At 43.9% G+C, this 16633-nt stretch overlaps 1 protein-coding gene across 3 annotated transcripts in view; it reads right to left on the reverse strand.

Moving 5' to 3' along the window:
- The window catches only part of dpys (dihydropyrimidinase), a 104286-nt gene that overhangs the window by 53951 nt on the left and 33702 nt on the right, over positions 1–16633 (reverse strand). For all 3 annotated transcript variants that reach the window (XM_069920256.1, XM_069920258.1, XM_069920257.1), the window contains exon 4: positions 16156–16345. In XM_069920256.1, coding sequence (XP_069776357.1) covers positions 16156–16345 — 190 coding nt within the window. The remainder of the gene's footprint in view (positions 1–16155; positions 16346–16633) is intronic.

Genomic DNA, 16633 nt, shown 5'->3' on the forward strand with positions numbered 1-16633 from the left:
ATGGGAAAAAAAATGGACAAGATGGAAGAGCGGGCAGTAGCAGCAGAAATGGAGGTAGAAGACTTAAAAAAGAAATTGGAGAAATCTAATAAAAAAACTAAAGAGACACAAGAACTACTAGCTCAAAAAATAGATACAATGGAAAACCATAACAGAAGAAATAACATAAAGATAGTGGGCCTTAAGGAAGATGAAGAAGGCAAGAATATGAGGGAGTTTATAAAAGAGTGGATCCCTAAGACCCTAGGATGTCCAGAACTACAGCATGAAATGGAAATAGAAAGGGCACATAGAGTATTGGCCTCTAAACCACAACCACAACAAAAACCAAGATCTATTGTAGTAAAATTCCTAAGATATACTACAAGAGAAAAGGTACTGGAGAAGACAATGGAAAAAGTAAGAGAGGGCAACAAACCACTGGAGTATAAAGGGCAAAAAATCTTCATTTATCCAGATATAAGTTTTGAACTCCTAAAGAAGAGAAAAGAGTTCAATACAGCAAAGGCGATTTTATGGAAGAAAGGGTATAAATTTATACTAAAGCATCCAGCGGTATTGAAAATATTTATTCCAGGACAACAAAACAGACTATTCGCGGATCCAGAAGAAGCACGAAAATTTGCAGAACAATTACAAAAATAGACTGAGGGAGGAAGACGGGTAATGAGAGTTAAAATGATCACGACTGATATGTATGTGGGTAAAGACAAAAATAGACTGAGGGATGAAGACGGGTAATGAGAGTAAAAATGATCACGATTGATATGTATGCAGGTAAAGAGGTATAAGAGTGAATAGAGACAATGAGCATACATGAATGTATCTGTACTTAGAGGAAAATATAGATAGTATAGACAAGAATTAATAAGGGAAGGTAATGGAATAGAGAGAATAAGGAGGGAATTAAAAGAGGGACCTTTGTGACATATGAAAAGTGAAATCTTTTCTGGGGGAGGCGGGGTGGGGGGAAATAGCGGTCACTGCAAAATCAGTTGACGCTTGCGAGTGGATTCGCAAATCCAAATGGAGAGGGGAGATGTGGTTGTCCGACAAGGGATAAAGGACAACTCAGGAGGTGAAGGGGAGATTGGGGATAAATAAGATAGAAATAGGAGAATAAGGAAAATGTTAGATGTTGTAGGAATGTTGTCTTATAAAGAGTTGAAAATAAGAAAACAGAAATGGAAAAGGAGGAAAGGTAATGATGGAAAAACGGAAAGAGAAGATAAACAAAATATAAAAGGGCTACGCTGAACTATATGTCTTTAAATATTAATGGAATACATAACCAAATTAAAAGGAAGAAACTACCAAATTTAAATGAATAAATGTATTCCATTAGAAAAAATAACATATTGGTTAAGAAATAACATTGAAATATTCGAACAAGTATAGGAGCCTTACATTAAATACAATAGCGAAAACCTACCGGGGACAAACATTACCTAAGTTGATGGAAGGAGAAGGAAAGAAAAGAATGGACTCAGTAGAATTTCTGGTGTAATTTTGTTGAATGACAACATTGTCTGACTGGCTTAATGCAACCTAGATTGTATACCTAAAATGGATGAGAGGGGGGGGTGGGGGGGTGGTTTGGGAGGAAAGGGGGGGGGGGAGAAAAAGTCACTGTATATGTGTGAAAAGAAATAGTGTATATCATGGCTAATGTGATTTATGGTGTGAAAAATAAAAAAATTTAAAAAAAAAAAAAAAAGAAAAATAAAAATAAAAAAAAAAACTGAACTGCTCTCGGTGTGTGTGTCTATTTTCTTTCGGTCGCTCAAACACTGTGACCAATCTAAAACGAACAAAATGAGAGGTATAAGTTTACCCAAGACACCCAGTTGCTGACATTGTAATAGCATGACACTAACTGCTACGTTCACCATACCATGGTCACATACAAAAACAGAATGTTTTGCTGACTTATAAAGAGAAAAGGAACATGAGTAAAGAATCCCAGAGAATGGTGAGTTATAAAAGAATAGGAACGGAGTAAAGAATCCCTGAAAATGGGGATTTATAAAGTGCAAAGGAACAGAGTAAATAATCCCAGAGACGCGGAATACAAAGGAAAAAGGAATACGAGTAAAGAATCCCAAAGTACGGGGACTTATAAAGAGAAAAGGAACATGAGTAAAGAATCCCAGAGAACCGTGACTTATAAAGAGAAAAGGAACATGAGTAAAGAATTCCAGAGTACAGGGACTTATCAAGAGAAAATGAACATGAGTAAAGAATCCCAGAGAACGGGGACTTTTATAGAGAAAAGGAACAGAGTAAAGAATCCCAGAGAATGGATATTTATAAAGAGAAAAGGAATGGAGTAAATAATCCTAGAGGATGTGGACTTATAAAGAGAAAAGGAACATGTGTAAAGAATCCCAGAGAACAGCGATTTATAAAGAGAAATGGAACGAAGTAAAGTATCCAAGAAAACGGGGTCTTAGAAAGAGAATCTCTGACCTGGAAAATCTCAGGATGTACCAACCTAAGGAGCCTCTGCTTCCTCAGGAGTTTGCGGACGAGCTAGTGGAGTTGTTCAAGTGAACCGGTACGGACTTGAAGGGCCGACATGGCCTGTTTCCGTGCTGTAAACAGTTATATGGTTATATTGTTTGACGAACCCAAGAAGTTAAATCCTTCCTCAAGTGCTGAGTTTAAGTTTAAGAGTAGTGGGTGCCTGGAATGCTTTGCCAGGGGTGGTAGTGGAAGCTGGTACAATAAGGATATTTAAAAGACTCTTATACGGGCACAAGGATGGGAGAAATGTCGAGGGTTCTGGGTGTGAGGGAGGGAAGGTTAAGATTGTTGAGTCGGTTTATAAGGGATGGCACAACTTTGGGGGCTGAAGGGCCTGTACTGTGCTGGAATGTTCTCTGCTCTGTGAATACTTGCTTGAATATCTTCCCATGATGGTGGACTAGAATGGTGCTGATGAAGATGAGGTGGGGGCAATGACCATGTTGGTTACTATACAAAACCTCAGCTGTAATCAAGACTCAAAGCAACCAGCGACTGCATGCGGTTGTGTGCAAATCTGAGGGTCACAGACCCTTTGAGCCTCAATCATGAGCCCCATGAATTGGGGGAGCGGGGGAGGAGGGAGGGTTAGTGCTTGAGATCAGGAATGAGAGATATCTTGTTTGGGAGGATTCAGGGGATAAGGGAAGGGGGTGGAGGATTACCAAGCTCCTTGCAGGGGAATATGGCAAAGGGCCATCTAATTGCTTAGAGGGATGGGGCATTTTCGATAGACAAGGGCCAGACAGAGAAGCCAGCTATAGAGAGGGGTTTTTTAAGGTTGGCAGAATGTCAGGGTTGAAGCTTGCAAGGGCAGGAGAGGAATGTTATGGGTTATATTATATTTTATAGTATAAATATGTATCTAAAAGTGGTAGATTGTGGGGGTTCAGTGTAGGTCACTTCACAAACAGAGTAACACCTCACATCTCATTTAAAATGTAAAAGCTTCACTGAAGCTGGACATTCAGGCACCAGTGATTTTGCAAAGACGGCAGAACTGCTTTGAGAAAGAACTTGAAAAGCAAGTGTAAGTGGAAGAGTGCTGATAAAGATCTTTAAAGAATTGGGTTTGGAGCCTTGGATGGAGGTTTGGTTTTTACAAGGAGAGAGAGAGAGAGAGAGAGAGAGAGGGGTCAGTTCGACAGTAGCAGTTGAGGCTGCAACATGACAACTTGTCAGCTCATTGAAAACCCCATTTTGAAGATGGGTTGTGAGTTGTGAGTTCAGCCTGTTCAAAGCCCTTGTAATCTTTTATAGAGGGAATGGCTGGCTTGAGTGTTTCTCCTGAAATAAGGGAAACAAGAGGAACTCTGTGGTGACCTGGAAAAAGAGGTTGTCATTTGGAAAACCCACAATGGGGCAACTTTCCTCGGCAAGGCACTGAAGTGGCTGATCGGAGGAAATCAGTTTATGTGGCCAACGATCCACAAATCTCTCTCTGAAAGCAACAAGAACCTTGCTGAGCAGTAACAATTTACCTTTTCACCAAAGCCTGGTGAAAATTATTAAATGTTAAATTCTGTGCACAGTATACGAATTACCTAATACCATGAACTTGGAGGAGTGAGAAGTGAATGACTGAACTGTGAATCGAAGAACTTTTTTGAACATATACAGATTACATACACGTGCACTTAGAATTAGAAGGGGGTTAAGTTAAAGTTTGATCCTGGTTTTATGTTTAAAAAAAATTAAAACCAATGTTTGTTTAAGTAACCATTTGTCTTGGTGAATTTCTATTGCTGCTGGGTTTTGGGGTCCTCTGGGCTCGTAATGAAGAAGGGGATTGTCCTTTGCGGATTGAAATATTTGGAGTTTTGATTTGGAGTTTTTGTGATTTTTTTTAGTTAGTTGTTTTTTGTTAAGCTATTTTAAAGCTTGTGTATGTGGGAAAACAGCAGCAATGGATGTTAGCACATTTTTGTTACAGCCATCAGCTGTGGAGCAGCAGAGGAAAAGAAAAGAGGAACCGATGGTTATTGCTAAAGAATTAAAGCTGGCTGAAGGCATGCATTGAGGAGGGAAATAAAAATACAGAGGATTATACTGAAATATTATATAGGTGAGGGAAAATTTGTTAAGAAAGAGACAATTTTCCAGAGGATAGATCTTTTGAATAGCAATTGGAATTAGAGGTGGTAGAAATGAGAGTTTGAGTTGCAGAAACATCAATATGAGTTCAAGGAAGCTGAAAAATGGAGGAAATATGAGTTTGAGGTACCTGAAGGATGATGAAAAACAAAAAAAAAATGATTTGGAACAAATTGGAAGAGACAGACAGTTTCAATTAGAGAAGTTAAAAAATTGAGATGGAGGGGGGTAAGAGAATTGAGGCTGTAACTCCTGGGGAGAGGTGTTTGACTAGTAGGGAGGTAAATCTAGTTCCTCCTTTTGATGGTGTGTTATAGATACCTATTTTCAGCTTTTTGAAAAGGTTGCTGAGAGCTCAAGATGGCCAAAAGAAAAATGGCCCCTTATGCTCCAAAGTGTATTGAAGGGAAAAGCACAAACTGCATCCTCTAACTTGACTGCAGAGCTAGTGGCAAATTACGAGACTGTTTATTTTCTTTACACTGGTCCACGTCATCTTTACAGTCCATAAATGCATCTTTAATTTTCTTAAATTTATCTTGAACCTTATTCACTGCTTTCAAACACTAAGTCACATCCATTTTAATGGAAAACATTTCACCCTTCATTTCAGCCAATAGCTCCTTCACAACAGAAACCCTTGGCTCACTTGCATGGCCAAATTCTCCACTTGCTTAGATAACTCAGACAAAGCAGGATTTGAATGGTGAGGGTCAGACGTAAGCTTAAAAGTCTGCCTCACTGCAGGCCTACCCTTAAACATGGCAGCTTCTTCCTCCACAAGTTGCTCCTCTTCTTTCTCCATTCCAGCGACATCCTGCTCCATCGAAACAGGGTTGGCACGACCCGACTACAGGTGTGGACCCCCCCCCCCCTGCCAGACCAGGGTCACTGGACTGAGGGAGGTTGGGTCCCCCCCAACAGCCCGGGCCATTTCTAACGCACACGCAGTTGATCCTCTTGATCTGGAGGAGATCGATGTCGGTCGCTGGCGTCATCATGCGCAACAGTACACAAGAGTGGTGCCGGCATAGAGAACACCCTTCCCATCAATTGATACTGAGGTCTAGGCTGCATTGAAGTCAACTCCAGAGGCTCCATTTACGAGGTAGGCCGAGTTTCTTCAGTAATTGTCGACTGCTTAATGGCTGTTTTTTTGGTTGTTTGGGCTTTAGTCTTCCTGTATGTAAGGTAGTGCAGCAATACAATCAACAGTTATAAAGAAGCTTTTTCAAAACTTTCAAATGGATTTTAGATAGTTCTGCCAAGAGGGAGTGTCTTCCCACATCTTCTCCCTATACCATCACGCTACACCCCCTATGAGACTGTTAAACAAGCAGTATTGAAAGTTTATGAGTTGGTTCCAGAAGCATAAATACAAAAATTTGGGAGTTTGGTGAAAACATGGAACTGATTTTATATGGATTTTGCTCTGGGAAAATCTGTATGTTTTTACCGTTGTGTACCTCAAAAGGGATAAATAATGATTTTGACAGATTAAGAGAATTGATATTAATTGAGGAAATTAAAAGATGTGTTCCAAATGAGATTAAATTATACCTGGATAAGAAAGACGTGGGGACGTGGAAACAAATGCCAAGGTAAGCAGATAAATATGCCCTTATTAACAAAAACAAATTTCAATATAGTAAGCCTTTTCAGAGAGTTATATACAACAGATTTATAAGCCTATTCAGAAGGTTAATGTGGAGCAGACAGGTAAGCCTGAAATTAAGTCTGGGAAGAACCATATAACCATATAACCACTTACAACACAGAACAGGCCAGTTCGGCCCTACTAGGACCCTCCTAGTCTCACTGACCAGCACCCGGTCCATACCCCTCCAGTCCTCTCCTCTCCATGTAACTATCCAGTCTATCCTTAAATGTAACCAATGATCCCGCCTCAACTACGTCTGCCGGAAGCTCATTCCACATCCCCACCACCCTTTGCGTAAAGAAATTTCCCCTCATGTTCCCCTTATAATTTTCCCCCTTCAATCTTAAACCATGCCCTCTAGTTTGAATCTCCCCCACTCTTAATTGAAAATGCCTATCCATATTTACTCTGTCTGTTTAGATGGCTTATTGTTTTTCCCTGTAACTCAAACCTTGAAATCCTGTCAACATTCTTGTGAACCTTCTCTGTACTCTCTCTATTTTGTTTATATCTTTCCTATAATTTGGTGACCAAAACTGTACACAGAACTCCAAATTTGGCCTCACCAATGCCTTGTACAATTTCATCATAACCTCCCTACTCTTGAACATTAAGAGAAAAGATGAAGGTAAGGTGGGAAAGGACAGAACTTCTGGATTTGTATGCCATTTTTGTAGGAAACATGGTCATGTTCTTGCAAATTATTTAGTGTTGAAAAGGAGATGAGAAAAGTAGATAATACCAGAAGCATGTATTCAGACAGTTGAATTTAATGAGAGCAAATGTTCACAAGATCGCAAGAAAAAAAAACAAAAGCAGGCCATTTGGCCAATCAAGTCTCCTTTGTGAAACCTCCCTGAGCTAAACTGTTCTTGTATCTAGGTCCAAGTTCCGGCCTTGTCGCCATATCGGATGATACCCTGACTCATTAGATACCTATCAATTTCCACTTTAAATTCCCCCAAAGATTCGGCCTCCACAGTTGCATGTGGCAATGAATTCCACAAATCTACGACCCTCTGGCTAAAGAAATTTCTCCTCATCTCGGTTGTAAATTGGTATTTTTTTAATTCTAAGACTGTGCCCTCTTGTCCTGGAATCACCCAACAAGGGAAACGTTTTATTTACATCTACTCTGTCCAATCCATTCATTATTCAAAATGTTTCTATGAGATCCCCTCTCATTCTTCTATATTCTAATGAATAAAGTCCAAGAGCCACTAAGTGTTCCTCATATGTTATCCTTTTTATTCCTGGAATCATTCTGGTAAACCTCCTCTGTCCCCTCTCCAACCTTGAAACATCATTTCTAGGAAATGGGGCCCAAAACTCTACACAGTATCAAAATGAGGTCTCACCAGTGCCCCATAGAGTCTCATCCACATCTTTTTATTCTTATATAACCATATAACCACTTACAGCACAGAACAGGCCAGTTCGGCCCTACTAGTCCATGCCGTAACAAATCCCCACCCTCCTAGTCCCACTGACCAGCACCCAGTCCATACCCCTCCAGTCCTCTCCTATCCATGTAACTATCTAATCTTTCCTTAAATGTAACCAATGATCCCGCCTCGACCACATCTGTCGGAAGCTCATTCCACATCCCCACCACCCTTTGCGTAAAGAAATTTCCCCTCATGTTCCCTTTATAATTTTCCCCCTTCAATCTTAAACCATGCCCTCTAGTTTGAATCTCCCCCACTCTTAATCTCCTTTTGAAAAGAATGTCAACATGTATTTGCCTTCTTTACCACCGATCCAACCTGGCAGTCAACTTTCACATTATCCTGCGCGAGAAAACCCACGTCCCTTCACACTTTTGAATTTTATCCCCATCCAAATAATAATTTGACCATTTATTTCCAAAATGCACAACCATACACTTCTCAACATTATATCTCATCTGCCATTTCTTCACCGTCTCTCCTAAGCTGTTCAAGTCTCTTTGCAAGCTTTTGATTTCTACACTCCGTACTCTACCACCTATCTTGGTGTCCTCTCCAAATTTTGCCACAAAACGATTTAATCCACAATCTAAATCATCAATATACATTGTAAAAAAAAGTGCCCCCAACTCTGACCCCTGCGAAACACCACTAGTTACGGGCAACCAACCAGAACAGAATCCCTTTATTCCCACCCTTTGCTTCCTGCCTATCAGCCAATACTCCACCCAGTCTAATATCTTACAGGTAAATATTCCATGGGCTCTCGTCTTATTAAACAGCCTCTTATATGGCACCTTATCGAAGGCCTTTAGAAAATCCAAATATACAACATCCACAGTCTCTCCTACTTGAGATTTCCTCAAAAATTCCAATAGGTTGGTTAGGCAGGATCTTCTCTTCATGAAACTATGCTGGCTTGGACCATACCTAGTAAAGATGTTTTGGAAGTATTCAAACCTTTTGTGTGAGAGGGCTTGGTTTCGGTAAAGGATGGAAATTCCCAGGTTCCAGTTAAAATTCTTAGAGATACTCGGGCTGCCCAGTCACTGTTGTTGGAGGTGAGGTAGAGTCAATATCTCTGCACAAAATAGTGTTGAATTCAGATTTAGTTAAAGGATCAGTTGTAGTAGGAGTAATTGCAAAGTTACCCATGCAAGGTGTCTCATTTTTATGAGGGAGTGATTTGGCAGAGGATAAAGTTGGGTCAGTTTTGAGATTAACAAATAAGCCTAGTAAAGATGAGGTTGATGAAGATTGTGAAATATATCCTGCATGTGCTGTAACAAGGTCTTTGTCTAAGAAATTGATGAGTGCAGAGAAAGATCCAGGTGATAGTGACTTGCCCAGTGCTCCTGAAATAGTCTAGAAGGAGCAGGTTAAATTTGAGAATCAGAATTTGACTTTGTCAAGGAAAGAGTTTATTGAGCAGCAAAAGACAGATTCTGATCTTGTTGACTTGAGGGAGAAAGTTGTGAATGAGGAGGAGATTAAGAAAATGCCCCGTGGATATTACTGGAAGGGTGAACTGTTAATGAGGAAATGGGGACCTCATGATGTTCCAGCAAATGAAGAGTGGTCATTCCTTGAATTTACCAGAATGAAATTTTAAATTTGGCCCATAGTATACCTTTGAGTGGTTATCTTGGTGTAAAGAAGAACGTGAATAAAATTTTGAAACAATTTTTCTGGCCTGGTTTGAGGAAGGATGTTGTAAATTGTTGCTGGACATGTCACCTTTGTCAGGTTGCGTGGAAACCTCACCAGGGTCGTCCAGTAGCTCCCTTGTAACCTATTCCTGTTGTTGGGGAACCTTTCACAAGGGTTATTTTGGATTGTGTAGGACTCCTGCCTAAAACAAAAGCTGGGAATCAGTAGTTATTGAGGCAGCTCACTCTGCTTTTCATGGATAAGGAGATGATTGATGCCCTTTAGAGGCAGGCTGGAACCTCTGACTGCAGCAATGAGAGGTTGAAAATATCCATGAACACTCCGGCTAGTTGGATGGTGCAGATTTTCAGTACCCTGCCAGGTTCACCATTAGGACCTGATGCCTTGTGAGGGTTCACCCTCTTGAATGAGGTTCTTTTATTTTTTGAAAATTTTATTTATCATTTGTATCAATACAAAAATGAATAATTCAGTAATATAGAAATTTTGAATGATGTTCTGATGTTGCCCTCAAAAACAGATATCACAGGGACCTCATCCTTTTCAGGGATTCTAGTGGGCATTGTTTGGTTATTCTTCTCAAAACGGGCATTGAAGGTGTTCAGCTCATTGGGTAGTGAAACATCACAGCCATCTATATGTTCGCCCACACTTTGTAGGCTGTAATGGCCTGCACTCCCTGCCATAGCTGGCATGTATCTGTCTCTAGCTTCCTCTGGAATTGCCACTTTGCCTCAGAGATGGTTTTCCGCAGGATGTACCTGGTCTTCATGTAAAGATCCCGATCCCCGCCCTTAAACACCCTTGTTCTTGCTCTCAGCAGGTTGCAAATTCTCTGATTCATCCAAGGCTTCTGGTTGAGGACCAGTCGATAGTTGGGAGAGGAGAGGTCAGAAGACAGAAGACAGAAAAGAGTCGAGGACAGGTAGGAAAACTTTTTTTAAAAAGTCTCTTACCAGGGCCTGAGGGGAGGAGTCGGCATTGGAGGCGGCCATTGGTCGGGAGGCCGTGCAGGTGAGCATGTCGGGAAGGTAAGGCGTTTTAAAAAGGCTTTTACCGGGGACAGGGCCTAGCAGTCGGGAGAGGAGAGGACAGAAGACAGAAGACAGAAAAGAAAAGAGTCGGGGGCAGGTAGGAAAACTTTTTTTAAAAAGTCTCTTACCAGGGCCTGAGGGGAGGAGTCGGCGTTGGAGGCGGCCATTGGTTGGGAGGCCGTGCAGGTGAGCGTGTCGGGAAGTTAAGGCGTTTTAAAAAGGCTTTTACCGGGGACAGGGCCTAGCAGTCGGGAGAGGAGAGGACAGAAGACAGAAGACAGAAAAGAAAAGAGTCGGGGGCAGGTAGGAAAACTTTTTTTAAAAAGTCTCTTACCAGAGCCTGAGGGGAGGAGTCGGCGTTGGAGGCGGCCATTGGTCGGGAGGCCGTGCAGGTGAGCGTGTCGGGGTTAATTGGGTAAAAGGCAGATAAATAAGAGGCCCAGCGCGGGAGTGGCCCAGCGCGGGAGTGGCCCAGCGCGGGAGTGGCCCAGCGCGGGAGTGGCCCAGCGCGGGAGTGGCCCAGCGCGGGAGTGGCCCAGCGCGGGAGTGGCCCAGCGCGGGAGTGGCCCAGCGCGGGAGTGGCCCAGCGCGGGAGTGGCCCAGCGCGGGAGTGGCCCAGCGCGGGAGTGGCCCAGCGCGGGAGTGGCCCAGCGCGGGAGTGGCCCAGCGCGGGAGTGGCCCAGCGCGGGAGTGGCCCAGCGCGGGAGTGGCCCAGCGCGGGAGTGGCCCAGCGCGGGAGTGGCCCAGCGCGGGAGTGGCCCAGCGCGGGAGTGGCCCAGCGCGGGAGTGGCCCAGCGCGGGAGTGGCCCAGCGCGGGAGTGGCCCAGCGCGGGAGTGGCCCAGCGCGGGAGTGGCCCAGCGCGGGAGTGGCCCAGCGCGGGAGTGGCCCAGCGCGGGAGTGGGACTTCCAGGCTTTGGCTCATCAGGCTTCGGCAAAAGCAGGCGTAGAGAACACCTTCCTAGGTAAAGTGCATTGTGAGTACCCTACCATTAAAAGGCTGAGCTATGTCCATGGGGTTGGTGCTATGCTCAAGTTGCCACATGTGGAAGCCATGGGTGACCTCCACCCTCCCAAAAGACCATATCTGTGCCAGGTGCAAGGAGGTGGGGTTCCTTAGGGGCCGAGTTGAGGTACTGGAGCTCCAACTAGATGACCTTAGGCTCACCAGAGAGTGTGAGGAGGTTGGTGACAAGACCATAAACATTTCCACAGGACATACCTGCAGGGGATGTAATGAGACACAAGCATTTAGGAAAAAAATTAAAGAAATGGAGATGCAACTAGATGATCTGAGGCTAATCAGAGAGAGCGAGGAATTTATTGATTCAACACTCAGGTAAGTGCTTACCCCTGGATTGGGGGGTCAGGAAAGTGGACTACTGACAGGAGTGGGGCAAAAGTTGCTAGCTCTGTGGAGAGCACCCCAGTGGCTACAGATCTTAGCAACGAATATACAGTATTGGATAAAGTAGGGGAAGATAACCTGCCAGAGGTAGCGCCAAAGGAGACAGTGGTACGGAAGGAGAAGAAGGGGAACAAGGTGGTCATTGGGGACTCCATCGTTAGGGGAACGGACAGAAGATTCTGCGAACCTGACAAGTGTTCCCGTATGTTGTGTTGCCTCCCAGGAGCCAGGGTACGTGACGTCTCGGATAGGGTTCAGAGTATCCTGGGGGGGGTAGGAGACCGGCCAGAGGTCCTGATACACGTGGGCACAAATGACGTAGATAGATTGAAGGAGGAGATCCTGAAGAGAGACTACCGTGAGCTCGGAGGAGGTTGAGAAGCAGGACCTCCAGGATTGTAATCTCGGAGCTGCTTCCTGTACTGTGCGAGGGTGGGGGCAAGAATAATAAAATCAAGAGGTTAAACGTGTGGCTGAGGGAATGGTGCAGAGTGCAGGGATTCAGGTTCATTGACCATTGGGATCTCTTCTGGGGAAGACGGGACCTATACAGGAGGGATGGTTTACACCTGAATGCGAAGGGGGCCAATATACTGGCAGTTAGGTTTAATAAAGCTGTCGGAGCTAATTTAAACTAATTTGGCAGGGGGAAGGGAACAGGACTGATAGGGAAGTAGATAGGAGAGAGAATATAGGGGTGGTTCCGATAGACGGTGAAACAATAAGGAATAAGGGAGCTAAAAGTGATAGGAGAATAAGAACGAATGCACCAAGAACCAAGGTGGAGGGAGAAAGGAGGTATGGCATCAAGGTATTGTGTATGAATGCAAGGAGTGTAAGGAATAAAATGGATGAGCTTGAGGCGCAAATGGCGATGGGAGGTTATGACATTGTCGGAATAACGGAGACATGGCTGCGGGAAGGGCAGGATTGGGAAATAAATGTTCCAGGGTACACGCCCTTTAGAAAGGACAGAAAGTTAAGAAGAGGAGGTGGGGTAGCTCTGTTGGTAAGAAATGAGATTCAGGCATTTGAAAGGAAGGACATTGAAACAGGTGAGGTAGAGTCTGTTTGGATTGAATTAAGAAATTGCAAGGGCAAGAGGAATATAATGGGGGTCATTTACAGGCCTCCGAAAAGTAGCTCAGATATCAGTAGTAGTATAAATCAGGAATTAAGAGTGGCATGTCAAAGTGGTAGCAATACGGTAGTTATGGGGGACTTCAACATGAAGGTGACCTTGATGTAGGGGAGCCATTAGGGAATAGTGACCATGGTATGGTTACTTTTAAGCTGCAATTAGAAAGGGAAATGGAAAGGAAGTTGGAAGCATCTGTACTTCAGTTAAATAAAGGGAATTTTGCAGCTGAGGGAGGAGCTATCCAAAATAAAATGGGAAGATACACTAGCTGGGAGGACAACTGGGGAAAAATGGCAGGTTTTTATGGACATTTTTCACAGGATTCAGGACAAATTTATTCCAAAGTGGAGGAAAGGCTCTAGGAGATGCAAATGGCAGCCCTGGCTAACTAAGGAAATCAAGTGCATTATCAAGTCCAAAGGGAGTAATTATAAGATAGCGAAGCGGAGTGGGAAATTAGAGGATTGGGAAACCTTCAAAGAACATCAGAGGGTAACTAAGAAAGCCATAAGAGATGGGAAAATGAAGTACGAGAGGAAATTATTGCGGAGGATAGCAAAAGCTTTTTTAAGTATGTGAAGAGGAAGAAATTGGTTCAGTCTAAAATTGGCCCTTTGAAAATGGGCAAGGGTGAAATTATTACCGGAAACAAGGAGATGGCAGAGGAATTTAACAAATACTTTGCAACTGACTTCACCAAGGAGGATATAGGTTATAGTCAGTTAGGGGGTAGTGGTCATGCGGTACCAAGAGACTTGGGGAACTTTACTGGGGAGGTAGGGGATCTAATGGATATCCGGATCCAGAAGCAGGAGGTTATGAGTAAATTGTTGGGACTGAGGGCTGATAAATCCCCAGGGCCTGATGGGCTGCATCCTAGGGTGCTTAAAGAGGTGGCTATGGAAATTGTGGAGGCACTGGTCGACATTTTCCAAAGTTCCATAGATTCCGGGGAGGTCCCTGAGGATTGGAGAGTGGCTGATGTGGTGCCGCTTTTTAAGAAAGGAGGGAGGGAGAAAACGGGAAATTATAGACCGGTTAGCCTGACATCAGTGGTGGGGAAGATATTGGAGTCCATCATAAAAGGAGAAATAGCAGAACACTTAGTCAGTAATAATAGTATAAGGGCTAGTCAGCATGGATTCCTTAAGGGTAAGTCATGCTTGACTAACCTTCTGGAATTTTTTGAGGATGTGACAAAGAAGGTGGACTTGGGAGAGCCAGTGGATGTGGTGTATTTGGACTTCCAGAAGGCCTTTGATAAGGTACCGCACGGGAGTCTAGTGGGCAAGATCAGGGAGCATGGTATTGGAGGTAAGGTGCTGACATGGATAGGAAATTGGTTAAGAGATAGGAAACAAAGGGTTGGAGTAAATGGGTCTTTTTCAGAATGGCAGGATGTGACGAGTGGAGTGCCTCAGGGATCGGTGTTGGGTCCTCAGTTGTTTGTAATTTATGTTAATGATTTGGATGAGGGGATTATAAATAACATGAGCAAATTTGCAGATGACACTAAACTGGGTGGCGGTGTGGGGTGTGAGGAGGATGTAAGGAAAATGCAGAGGGACTTGGACAGGCTGGAGGAGTGGGCGGCTAAATGGAAGATGAATTTCAATGTGAACAAATGTGAGGTTATTCATTTTGGGGGAAGTAATAGGAAAGCTGAGTATTATTTAAATGGAGACAAGCTAGGGAGTGGGGAAGTGCAAATGGATCTGGGTGTACTTGTTCACCGGTCACTGAAGGCTAGCATGCAGGTTCAGAAAGCTGTGAAGAAGGCAAATGGAATGTTGGCTTTCATAAAGAGAGGATTGGAGTATAGGAACAGAGACGCCCTTCTGCAGTTATACAGGGCCCTGGTGAGACCCCACCTGGAGTATTGCGTCCAGTTCTGGTCTCCAAACTTGAGGAAGGACATACTAGCTATAGAGGGTGTGCAGCGCAGTTACAAGGTTAGTTCCAGGGATGGCAGGGTTGTCATATGCAGCAAGGCTAGAAAAACTGGACTCCATTGGAGTTTAGAAGGATGAGGGGGGACATGATTGAGGTATACAAAATCATCAGGGGGATAGACAAGGTGAAGTCTGATTACTTGTTCCCAATGATGGGGGAGACGAGGACTAGAGGGCATAATTTAAGAATACAGGGTAGGCCCTTTAGGACGGAGATGAGAAAGCATTTTTTTACCCAGAGAAGTGTGAATCTGTGGAATGCTCTGCCACAGAGGGTGGTAGAGGCGGATTCGCTGACTATGTTCAAAAGAGAGTTAGATAAGACTCTTGTGGGTAACGGAGTTAAGGGTTATGGGGATAAGGCTGGAAAGGGGTACTGATGGTAATGATCAGCCATGATCTAAAATGGCGGTGCTGGCCCAACGGGCCAAATGGCCTACTCCAGCTCCTATTGTCTATTGTCTATTGTCACTCATCCACACAGGTCTTGATGAAGTTGGTGACACCTGTTGTATATTCATTCAAGTCTCTGGATGAATTCTTGAATATGTCTCCCTCCATTCTTCTCAATTCCATGTACCTATCTAATAGTCTCATGAAAGATCTGAGTGTACCTGCCTTCACTACCATTCCATGCACCCACCTCTCTGCACTAAAATATGAAGGCCTGTAGACACCATGGTTGAAGGAAAAACACAAAGCTGGAGAAACTCAGCAGAGGCAGAGATACATCACCGACGTTTCGGACTTGAGCCCTCAATAAAGAACTCTATTTTTACCCACTCTGTGTGTAGAACACGTACCTCTTACACACCACTGGCCTTACTCCCAAGTACTTTAAACGTATGCCCCATGGTGTTATCCATTTCAGCCTTTGGCCATGCACACAATTCACGCCTCTCATCATCTTGTGCACCTCCATCAGGTCACCCTCATCCTCCCAGGACAAAAAACCAAGTTCACTCAGCCTATCCTCATGAGGCAATGCTCTCCAATCCTTGTAAACCTCCTCTGCACCCTCTCCATTTGACAAATTCCACATGCCCACGATGGCTCCCAACAGATCCGTGATGGCTCCTTCAGTGCTGCTCCCTCAGAGAGGAAGGGACTCAGTGAATTAACAATGCACATTAACAATCGACACAGCGGTTGAGATGAAAGGATGAGGCGCGTGAAGCAGAAGTCGGAGAAAGAACCAGGAGCTCATGCGCACAATTTCCTACCTTCTTTCCGTGCCCTGGCGATCACGTTAGCAGCAGATTTACTCATTACATGAACAATGTAGACGGGACAGTTAACACAGCTGCCGATAGCAATCACCCTTTGTGTGGCTTCAGCTTCCACAATTTCAGGTCGACTAAGCTCATGACCTTCAGGTCCACAAATTCCCATTGCAAGCATCCGCTTTGCAGCCTACAAAAATAAAGTTTAATATCATGGTAGGAAAATAGTTTACACTTTTCTCTTCTTTTCTGCTCTGGAGCAAGTTTCTCAGTGGGTAAGCCTCTGCAGTTCTTGTCCACGGGCAAGCGAGCCAGGGTTAGCTCAGTGGTCAGTGCAATGCTGTTGTTACAGCACCCGCAACCTGACTTCTCCCAGTGTCTGCAAGGGTTTCCGTCAGTTTCCTCCCATCCTTCAAAATGTTTGGGAGTGATAGGTAAATTTGGGGTCAGTAAAATCCCTGGTACCTATGGGGATGGG

This window comes from Narcine bancroftii, chromosome 2 (genome assembly GCF_036971445.1).
Source record: "Narcine bancroftii isolate sNarBan1 chromosome 2, sNarBan1.hap1, whole genome shotgun sequence".
NCBI lineage: Eukaryota > Metazoa > Chordata > Chondrichthyes > Torpediniformes > Narcinidae > Narcine > Narcine bancroftii.